This window comes from Triticum aestivum, chromosome 5D (assembly GCF_018294505.1).
Source record: "Triticum aestivum cultivar Chinese Spring chromosome 5D, IWGSC CS RefSeq v2.1, whole genome shotgun sequence".
Lineage (NCBI taxonomy): Eukaryota > Viridiplantae > Streptophyta > Magnoliopsida > Poales > Poaceae > Triticum > Triticum aestivum.
The window spans coordinates 161497527-161508980 of NC_057808.1; the positions used below are offsets into that span (position 1 = coordinate 161497527).

At 44.5% G+C, this 11454-nt stretch overlaps 1 protein-coding gene across 3 annotated transcripts; it reads right to left on the bottom strand.

The window, feature by feature from the left end:
• Nucleotides 1–248: 248 nt before the first annotated feature.
• Nucleotides 249–10801, bottom strand: LOC123119955 (uncharacterized protein ycf45). Of its 3 annotated transcripts, none has more exons than XM_044539932.1 (9): nt 10473–10801; nt 8903–8965; nt 8691–8768; nt 3985–4205; nt 2710–2782; nt 2322–2606; nt 1823–1966; nt 918–968; nt 249–593 (listed from the first exon to the last, which is right to left on the bottom strand). In XM_044539932.1, the coding sequence occupies exons 1-9, from the start codon at nt 10647–10649 to the stop codon at nt 522–524; spliced, it is 1164 nt and encodes a 387-aa protein (XP_044395867.1). In that variant the 5' UTR covers nt 10650–10801; the 3' UTR covers nt 249–521. The 3 variants fall into 3 exon arrangements, with proteins under 3 accessions (XP_044395867.1, XP_044395868.1, XP_044395866.1); XM_044539933.1 differs by having other exon boundaries at nt 2713–2782; nt 8701–8778; nt 10473–10798; XM_044539931.1 differs by having other exon boundaries at nt 8701–8778; nt 10473–10796.
• Nucleotides 10802–11454: the final 653 nt, after the last annotated feature.

Below are 11454 nucleotides of genomic sequence, written 5' to 3' on the forward strand. Positions count from 1 at the left end.
CCAGTGCCACGCTTCGGCCTAGGAAGCCGCCCCGCGCCAGCGCTACGTAGCGAGAGGACTCAGAGGGCCAGTCGCCGCCGACGGCCCGGCCGCGCCTTCGGGCGCCGGTGATGGAGGGCGAGGAAGGGGGAGGAGCTAAGGGCGGTGCCGATTTAGGGTTTGACCCAGCCGCCTCGCGGGAGCGGCAAGGGAGGGAGGGGGAGGGAAGGGAAGGGGTCAGCAGTCCCACTCACTTTGAGAGGGAAAGGGATTTACAATGACATTTGATATCATGAAGAATATATAGAAAAGGTATGGAGCTGTGTACTAAGCTTAATGGGCAGCATCAGTTCCTTTGCAAGAGTAACAATATCATTATTTTATACTCTGCTAAATAAGCTCAACAAACTTTAGGAACCAGGATCTCTCCATTCTACCTTTTAATAACAAGCTCCATAGAATTTGTACCAAATATCCACAAAGACCGCAAGTATGAAGAAAAGGAAGCATGGCAGAAGAAATAATAACTTGAAATTTGGGATTCAGAGTCCATCTCCATCATATGTTGCCCATCTTTCAATGACAACCTCAAACTCGTTATCCCTTTTCCTGACCTGCGATGTGAAAAGGCATCAACTAGTGCTTTACAACATTTACCTTAACTTCTTACATGGACAGAAGTGCTAGAGATACAAAAGTTTTGCTTCACTAAAGAATGGTCCTCTGAACTAAATAATCATCTAGATAATTTCATTAATCTACCTATAGACTCAACATTAGAACACTCTAGCTCGAAATTGCAAATTGTACAACGGTATAGAAGTCATAGTTCGAAATAAAATTCACAGGAAAAGCAAACTTGAAAACTGTCAGTCTTCTGCCGTGCCATGAAATTTATCACATCAACAGAACTGCACAGGCATGTTAGTAGATATTACCTCAACTAGTGGCTTCTTGCCATGAAGTAGCATATCGACACTCCTCTCAGTCTGCACAAGATAAGAATACCACATCAAATTGAGTACATTTATTCTTGAAAAATATATGAATGGATTTCATTCAGGTAGCTTCCTAAGTTTTAAGATTTTCCTTAGTTGCTAGAAAATAAGAAGAGCAATGCAGTAACAATCGGTGATAGAAATTCAGCAAGGATCATTTGTAATACCTTCAAGCCACACAAATGAAGATATAGTAATGCAACTTTACACCAAACTTGAAGGCTTTGTTGTTGTTGTTGTTGTTGAAGGTTGTAGAAGCGCATGCTCTAGCCAATGCAACCAAAAGACCGATCTAATGGAAGAGACTAGACAATACATTTATAAGTCAACACTCCCCCTCACGCGTGGCTCCCTCAGGCCTAAACGTGGACCGAAAGTGGGCTGCAATTTAATTGCACTAGCTGGGTCTTGAACACAAGACCTCTTGGCTCTGATACCACGTAGAAGTGCATGCTCTAGCCAATGCAACCAAAAGACCGATCTAATGAAAGAGACTAGACAATACATTTATACGTCAACAAAGGTATTACAAATGATCAATGTGATACAGACTAAAGATAGAACTGCTGAAGCAAAACCATGAATTGGGATATGTATGACCGCCATGGAATTTGGTGCTCTTGTACCCCCCATTAATTCTTACTCTTCCAAAGAATCCCACTAACACATACATCATGATCTTAAAGTTATGAGATATATTATAGTTTATCAACATGCAAGTCTGATGCTTGTTCATGGTTTCCTCTACAGTTCTAGACACAGCATTGCATTCTATGTTGCACAAAACTGAAAAAGCATATATTCCTGTTCTTTGACCATTTAAAATAAACAGGAAATATGCATACCCGATGAGTGACCCAATAGTGACGCTCCCTCATCTCAATAAGAAAAGGAAATGTTGGAGGGGCCTTCCGCTCCAGTATACTTTTTTGAGTACGTCGTGCACGTGCTTCCTCATCACCAAGAGTGACAGTTTCTACTCCTCCAACCTGATTTTTCAACAAATAACAATTAGTATATTCATTTGAAGGTGGATGAAAACCTCTTCCTTCTTTAAAATATTTGAACTTTGCATCTAAAAAGCATGGCTGTAAGAAGTTTTAGTAGGACAATGGCATGACGTTATCTTCACTATCCATCTTCGACCAATAATGTTGGACAAATATCTGGGTTAAGTATAAGCTATCATACCTAAAGATAGAAGAAGGTGAACTACTTATGAGAGAACAAGCTCAAGTTTGGCATTTCTGATACCATGTGAAATTTGTGCAATAAAAGGGTGTGGTGCGTATCTAAGCAAAGTTATGAGGATAATAATGTAACTTTATGAGAATAATGGCATACCAAGTCAGATAAAACTGGATTCTTTATGATGTTTGCAAGCCTTTCTCCATGGGCAGTACCAATAAGCATTACACCCCTTTCTGCAATTGACCGACAGGCTTGCGCCTCTGCCTCAGTTCCAATCTCGTCCACAATGACCACCTCAGGCATATGGTTTTCAACTGCTTCAATCATCACTCTATGTTGCATTGATGGTTCAGGTACTTGCATTCTTCTTGCGCCACCAATTGCAGCATGAGGAATGTCCCCATCCCCACCAATCTCATTACTTGTATCTACAATTACCTGCCCTACAAATCAATGGACCCATAGAACGTGTTAGGAATTATATATAAGGAAACAGAACCATAATAGAAAAGCTACAAGATTGTAACATTGTTTAATATACCACCCTTTTCTGGAACTCGTCTGCTAAAACACGTGCAATTTCACGCATAACAGTAGTCTTGCCAACCCCAGGTCTGTCCAAACAAAAGAACTGTTAGTAAAATATCAAACTGAATTGGAATACAATGCTGAATTAAATTGTTCCAGAGCTCCGAAAGATTATGGACGCACATAATCAGACATCAATAAAATACGTGCTATGCAGAATATAGCATAGCACTAGAACATATATGAAACTATAGAGTTGTATCAGAATAGCTAATCTGAAACAATATTGATTCCATAATTTTATTTAATCTAACCAAAGATTCAAGGATCCATTAAGTTCTGAACAAAATGGTTTTCAAAGTTTAAAGAAACCGCATCCTGCTTTACTAGAACATCTTGGCTCTACAATTTGAGAGATTACTTAATAATGATAATGATATGAATTTAGTCCGGAGCATTCTGGAACCTTTGAACTAAATTACTGTAGTTTCTTGAAATACTGAAAGCTCTGCCATTCCAAAACTATCATAGTACCTGTTCTGAGAATAGGTGAACTTTTGAACTTTTAAGAAAATAAATAAAGTGAACACGTAGAGCCCCAGGGGCCAATACTTGGCTAACCACACTTATTGTGATTGCCAAAGTCACACGCCACACTAAAGGCCAACATTGGCTAAAATATTAGCCTGTGACAGGTGGGACAAGAGGATATATAAGTGGGGCATATGCCATAGCTGTATTTATAACCAAATACTTGCCATGAAAAAGTCCAACCTGGCGCAAAAAAAGTGTGGTAAAACATGGCAACAACCTAAGCATGCCCCTATGAAAGTTTTGTATCTGAGGACACAATAGTTTTTTTAAGCCTAAAAAAAACACTTGTATCTGAGGACACAATCGTGATCTTCCTCGTATCTCATATAGCAGATTACATGAGATCTACACAAGGAAATAATCACCAATTAAAATCCTAACCATAATGGCCTGATTTCACTAATTACGGCAGATACTAGGTATGGAAAGGGATAACAGACACTAATCACAGGTATTCTGTTTGCCTAACACCCTAGGCTTCCATTAATCTGACATTATTAGTAGATAAAAACCATTTGCCTCTTCGTTAAGGAAACCATCTACATGTTCCTGAATAAAATGTATTTTAATGTTGTAATCCTGTTAGCATCTCCATGAACTGAGCAATAATGGAACATGGAACATTTACAAACTTGTTTTACATCTTCAAATTGATAAAAAAAATCCAAATTGTTGATGCATAGAGGAGACATACCTTCCCAAAAACAGAATGCTCTCTTTGTAGTTTAAAAGATCACGGACCATATCAACATGCCCATTGACGGCACGGCCAACTCGACAGGTCAAACCAACAACCATTCCTTTTCTACTCCTTATGGCAGATATTCTATGCAATGTACCTTCAATTCCTGCACGGTTGTCACCTCCAAATTCTCCAACAGCTCTCTGAGCTTCCTCCAACTCTAGCTGTGAAATCTGTCAAATTAACAAGGCAAATCAAAAGAACAGGAAATGTTTGTTGCGAACACATGTACTCTGCTTAGGATGGCAGTTTTGCACATGGGTATGGGTACCCTACCACAAAACAGCGGACATGGATGAGACTTTGGAAGATTTTGTACACATGGGTATGGGTATCCATACCCACAAAATATGTGGGTAGGGCATGGGTATGAAATTGTACCCATGGTGTTAGAATAAATCCGAGGCGTTCCGTCGATCTACCGAGGACCAAGCAACCACACGAGCACGACACCGAGATTTGTTAACGAGGTTCACCGATATTTCTACATCCCGGAACGCCTCGGATTTATTCTAACAAGTGGTATCAGAGCTAGGTTATTTGGAGGTCGCAATTGTGTTGATCTAGAGGAGACGAAGCTGGTTTGCTGTTTATTTCGTCACGTCGGCGAACGAATCAGCGGACGGAAGCCTCGGTTGAAAAGCAATCGGAATCAGTGAAGCTATTCAGGGTAGAGCCGGCAAGATTGAAAGTTGCAAAAGATCGGAAGCGCGTGCGGCAGTAGCTGGGTTCGAGGTGGCAGGATCCGAGCGGTACACGTACAGCCAGCGGCAGCAGGGAGGAGGCGGCGCGCGAGGCTCAACACACGCGTGGCCGGCGAGCTAGCGTGCTTTCCAGGCCGATCGCTCGATGGAGGCTGGAGCTGGGCTGGATGCAGCAGCAGGCCCATGGCACTCAGATGGCCCAGGCGCAACAAGCTAGGCACGCAAGCGGTCAATCAGGGAGCAGCTTTGGTCGCTACAGGTCTACAGAACCGGTGCATGCAGGCGACAGGAGATTTGTTAAAAGGAAAAGAGCAATCAAAAGTCAAGGGCAGGATTCAGGGCGCGTTGCGTATTTGGTGCTGTTTGTCCTAGTCCAAAGTACATGGAGTGCATGCATCAGGAAGATACGTGATGTGTAAGAGGAGGACTGGTGTTGGCTGTTGGATTGCGATTATATTCTCGTGGTTCTAGACAATTGCAAGGAATATCAAGGTGTCATGGGCAGCAGGGATGATTCCTGTATAGTTTAGACACTGTTCAAAAAAGCGCGCCTAATCTAGCGCATAAGCGCGCCTATGCGCAAGGCGCTGGCTCAACGCCTCGCTTTGCCCATATGCGCCAGGAAAAGCGCTAGGCACTGCTATAGTGCTGCTGTTGCTGTCGTAGGAAGTCTTTATCACTGTTGTAGTGCTGCTGCTGCTGTTCATACTCTAGATGTAGCTTGTACTACTGCTTTAGTGCTGCTGTTGATGCTTAGATGTAGCTTGTACTATTGCTATAGTACTACCTTGACACTGTAGCAGTACTGTTTTGCTACTGTTGCGTGAAATTTCGATGTGCTAGTAGCTGTTGTTACTGCTTCTACAATAGTGCTAAATGCTACTGCTCCTTGCTTGCTGTTCTAGTTTACATTCTAGCACTATTTTAGATAGCAAATTGCTCTTTGTTGCCCGTATCTGTACAATTGTGTATGAAACACCTAATTGCGCCTAATTACGCCTAATCGCGCCTAAGCTAGAAAAGCGCAAGTAGGTGGCCAAACGCATAATTAACGCCTAGCGCTTTTTTGAACTTTGAGTTTAGATGGTATTGGCATGATCAGCTTGCTCAGGGGACTACGACAACGGCAGAGTTAGGTTTGCAAGTGTTGTCAGGGCCGTAGAGCATGGACGACGTGGACAAACAAATACAGAGTCGTGCGAGTCCTGATGGTTTTAGCGAGAGAAGCCATTAGGTGAGCAGCGGGTGATCGGAGAGCCACACGGCAGGAGGACAACTGGTGGTGCGTGGTCGGAGTGATGGCTTTTGGTCAGTTAGAACGTCCTACGACAGAGACGACAGTAAATTGGCGACGTGCCTATAAGGCTCGGAGGAGTTTGGAGCTCGTCTTGCAGGATCATGCATACACAGGACATCAAGCAATGCACGAAGATGTGCGGGCGGACACGACGCAGGGTGGAGCATGGTTGCAGTCGCGTAATTTCGGCTGGGTCGGGCTGGACAGTCTGATGGATCGACATGGATGTTGGTAAAAGCAGAAGATGGCGGTGATTTCAGCGATGACGACATAGGAGCGTCATGCTGATGGTGACCGACTTCTGGGGCGTGGAAACACGTGGCGCGTGTCCGAGGGCTTGTGCAGCTTCGACAAGACTATGGCGCGGGGTTGATTCAAGACGGCGCGCACATGAAGCTTGAAGTCAACGGGGCGCGAGGTGGACTGATCATCTACCATGGAGTCATGTTGAAGGTGGAGCTGGATTGAGGGGCTACGGTGTAAGGATCCAGGGAATCGAAGCCTATTCGGCAAGGGGGAAAAGCGAGTGACATGCAGTTCGGACTGCAGCCCAGTGGTCTGATGGAAGCGTGAAACTCATCATCGATCGATGATGATCGATGGTACTCTGTAGTGGGGGTTGCGTGGTGTGGGTTCGCGACCCTTGAGACTCGACCAGGACAGTGGAGGCTCGACGCGGTAATAGCGGCGAGGTGTGCGGCGTGCACGGGACATGGAGACGGGCCAGGGCTCTGGTGGTCATACTGTGGTGAGACAACTGCGAATTTGACTCGGGATGACTACAAGCAATGGTGAAATTCCTTCAAGTTTCAGACAGACGGTCAAGAAAGAGCGGTGTTGTTGAGTTCAGGTAACTCTTATATGTGACACCCAATATGTGAGTTGTTCACTTTCACGCAGGTCAGTGATCGGTGTGTGATGGCATTGAACGGATACTCTGGAAGTTAGGAGCACAAACTAGAGTAACAAGGAACTTAATTTTGTTCGAGTGTTGACTGTGATCAAGGAAAAGGAGGGACTACAAGTTGCAGGTGGAGTCATATGGAGTCTTTGGAGTAGCAGCGGTGCTCATGGGATAAGCTCAAGTCCAATGTACATGGAAGTTTGACGCATTGATGAATTCAAGGTGGTGGAGAATATTCGCCAGGGTGGAGTTTGTTAGAGTTGTGTCGAATATTGTGTACAAGTTAGGTTACAGTTGGACTCTGAGTAGTATTGTGTTTACATAGGATATGGAGTCGTGTCCTAGTAGGACACTTGTATCCTAGGCCTCTCATATATAGCGAGGGTAGACACACGATGTAACCTATGCCAACATAATAGCACGGGCACGCGGGGGAGCCGGCGGCGTGTGCCGGCGTCCGGGCAGCCGGGGTGCGGTATTGTGACAGTGTCATGGGGAGGAGCGCTTGTAGTCATGCCCTGGGATGCACACATGAGAGAGCTTGGAGTCTGACGGAAGACTTCACTCTATGCTGATGGAGGGGCTACGGTGTAAATGCTTGGAGAGTCGACACCGATATGGCTACATCCCGGGGCATGACTACGGGCGCTCCTCCCCATGACACCATCACAATACCGCACCCCGGCCGCTCGGGCGCCGGCACACGCCGCCGGCTCCCCCGCGTGCCTGTGCTATTATGTTGGCATAGGTTAGATCGTGTGTCTACCCTCGCTATATATGAGAGGCCTAGGATACAAGTGTCCTACTAGGACACGACTCCATATCCTATGTAAACACAATACTACTCAGAGTCCAACTGTAACCTAACTTGTACACAATATTCGACACAAATAACACATGGGTAACCCAATGGATACCCAGAATAAAAAATGAAAATTGCTCCTATGACATGTAGGGTCAACATCCAACTCCTATAGTCCAATCCCAAATCCCTTATTCCATAAACCAGCCATAGCTCATAGGCCCGCAACCACCAGCTCACCAGTCCTCCTATGTCCTTTGTGACTCCTCAAAACAACGAGATCTCGACTCATCGCCACCAGACTCTTGTCCAACTCTCGATCCAGCGATTCCAGGTTCCAATCGCTGCCTCCCACTATGCTGGGCTTCCACCAATCGTTGCTCTTACTCCCTTGCCGCCTCCAAGAGGCCACCCACCGGAGGAGGTTGTATAGGTGCTAGAATGCTCTCCCATCATCAATTTAATTTTAGATTCATTTCTCTACTTCGTCAAAATGTAAATATTACATATTATACCCACTAGATACCCATTGGGTATAGGATACCCAATGGGTATGGGCATGGGTTTCAGTTTTATGCCCATGGGTATTGAAGTGGGTGGGTACAGAAAGTTTCTGCGGGTATGAGTTTGGGCAGAAGGGGGTTGTACCCGCCCATACCCTACCCATTGCCATCTCTCTGCTAGCAAGTAGATGATTTGGCCTAGTTGCCTTGCATCGAACTTAATAAAATTATGGGTAGAGTAATTATTAATACATAATTCTGACACAATCGATATGAGAATAAAACCAACCACACTGTGATGAAAGAATATGTGTGACTCTATTGTAACTCTTTTATTTCATGGTATGATTTCATTTAATAATATTGTTAACACAAGTATAAAAACAGGAATCAAACATAATATTGTAAAATTAGAATTATCCTACTGTTTTTTTAAGAATTAACTTACAGTTGCATACCTCGTTATCCCGTAGATACTGGCCACCAGAGTTACCAAGGAAACGTGCCTCAGGTCGTCTCCCCAAATCTAGAATAACCTAATTCACTACTCATCAGTTGCGATAGTTTATGCTAATTAAATTATTTCAAATGAATATTCAAATATGATCGTCTCAAGAGTGGTTGACACAGACAGAGGTTGAGACAAGTTCAACATCTTACCTCCAACAGCTGGTCCCTTCTAGGTTCATTCTGCAGATTATCTCGTAAATCCCTAGGTAGAATCTGAAAAGGATCGATTCATATCTCATATGTTACCCAGTTTATACACAACTAGACAAAATATGCACCAATTTAAGCGTCAGGTTTAAATCTAAAAGATTGTGGCGTCGTCTTAAAATACCTTCAAAGATCAAATTGTTCCTTTGGTTTCTATGCCGAAAGTCATCCTTACTAAGGACAATCTGATTAAACATATGTGGCAAGGGGGACAAGCAATGTAGCTTCTTTCATAAATAGGATGCCATCCAATATCTCTTTTCCGATTGTTGTCTGGCTCGTATTGCATGGCGAGCTGTGTATATAGCCTTTAATATCACCCCATTTTGTACCTACACAGACAACGAAGCTTTTTCCCTCCACGCCCCAGGCTACGGCCCGGGTAGCCAGGGGTCTGGCTATGCCCCTGGCAGTGTCGGTAGGGGAGCGGGGTGCTGGAACCCAATCCAGGCAGATACAAACCCAGACCTCGCCCGCAAAGACGCATTGCAGCAGCAGGTGCCCGATCGTCTCATCAGACTGGCAGCATAGGGGTAACAGCCCGGTGTGGTTGCCTAGCCAATCTGTCCGACGTACAGCAACGATCGCGCAACACCAGCCAAACGAAGAACTTGAACTTTAGGGGTGCCCAAGGCTGCCATACCAGGTGTTCCTAACCACAACAAGTAGGGCCCGCGAACATGGCCAGGTACACCGTTTTGGTAGAGACTGGGGGCAATAAAAGCTTCCGTTATCAGGAAATAAAAAGTCCGCTGTGGGTGTGGTAACTGGTAAACGACTTTGCAGCATAGAATTGTGATGGACATAAGATCATATTTTGTATTAAAACAGGTTTGGCGCGTAGCAGTCAGGGGCAAACCTACAGTCAACCTAGAAGGGTCCACAGAGCACCGGGTACACCTTCTAATTTCCTCTTGACATGGCCTCTGTTTACATGCATGTGACATCTGATGTTCAAGCTCATCGATGCACATCCCTATGGCGGTGCACCCCTGTCACCTTTGCTCTAGGCCCACCCCGAGAGCAGTAACATTACTCTTAAAGAAATAATAGCACTTATCCTTAGCCCTTTTAGGCATGGTCTTGTCCCAATGCTCAGGTATCATAATATCTGCAACTGGAAGTCATCCTCCACTGTTCAGAAATTTCCTCAAACTAAAGCAGATTCTTTTAATTATACAGACAATTGAAACAAACCAAGCAGCATAAAAGATTTGAAACATCAGTAACATAGCTCTTAAATAACTGATAGAGGCCCAATTTGTTACAATTTTTAGGCAGGTTCCCAATTTATTACTACTGCTAGACCTCTACCGACACTTCATAACATGTATTGGTTGTTGCCACGGTCCTTTAAGAATTTTGATGTTTGTTTAAGCTTGTGCTTCTAGGAGCATAGAAGCACCAAAAGCTAAAGCTCCAACCCAAACAAAGAGGGCCTTAATTATTTCAGTGGAATAGAGGAAATTAACTAGCAGGTTAAAAGGGGTAAAGAATCGAAAGAAAAATGGACCTGCAGAAGCTCAGAGAGGTCGTCCTCAATGACGACGAAGCCCCCGCCGGCGACAGCCTCCGGGGCGCAGCGGGCGGTTCCGGCCAAGGCTCTGTGCGGCCGCCTGACGGGTGGCGGGGGTATGAGACTTGGGGTGGGTAGGAGGAAGATGAGGATTCGAGCGGGAGACGGGGTCATGTTGTACGGGTAACCGGAGAGCGCCGGAAGCGGCGGCGGTGACTGAGGCGAGGAAGGTGCGGTGTTCGTTACTTCTGCTGGATAATGGAGGCATCGCGCGGTTTTGGTTGCTTAGGGTGTGTTTGGTTGAGCAACAAGTGGTGGAACGGAAGGGAATGGTTCCACTGGAACAGGTCCGTTCCATTCCTGTGTTTGTTACAAATAGAAAAGTGAAATGGATCGGTTTTGTTTTTGTGTTTGGTTAAAGAGATGGAATGAAAAATGAAACCACATAAAATTCAAAATTTTGGCAGCATTTCATTTGTATTTCGAAGCATAACAGTATATATATTGACAAGAATCACACATATATGACATCAATCAAACACAAATTTCAACAGAAGGTACCAACTTCATCCATCACACCCAAAAGCAACCAAGTGCACTACATCTATACATGCCAAGTTATCATACTCAGTCATACAACAATATCAAAATATTGGCTTCTTTGCTACGTCGTTCATGTGGCCAATAATAAGCCAGAGAAATAATGACTAACTACTAGTAGCTCTTTTCGAGCAATGAATTAAAATACATAGAAGAATATCATCACAGATAAAACAATACGTTGGTCGTATGTACTCCCAGCTCTTACCAATATGAGAGCTTATTTCTTTTAGAAGCTAAGCTAATTAATCAGCTAGTCTAATCACCCACTTAATAACAATTTACATCACATAGCTTTAGAGGGAGAAGCAGCCCATGCCAGAGCCGGAGTGGAGCGCCACAAACGGGAGCACGGCGTCGGGCGACGCCGCGGGCGCTG

Coding starts and splice junctions, on each gene's coding strand:
- LOC123119955 (XM_044539932.1), bottom strand. CDS start 10,649: ATGACCCCGTCTCCCGCTCGAATCCTCATCTTCCTCCTACCCACCCCA. Junction 8,769..8,902: donor GAAGGGACCAGCTGTTGGAG/GTAAGATGTTGA, acceptor AGGTTATTCTAG/ATTTGGGGAGACGACCTGAG. Junction 969..1,822: donor ACTATTGGGTCACTCATCGG/GTATGCATATTT, acceptor TATCTTGTGCAG/ACTGAGAGGAGTGTCGATAT.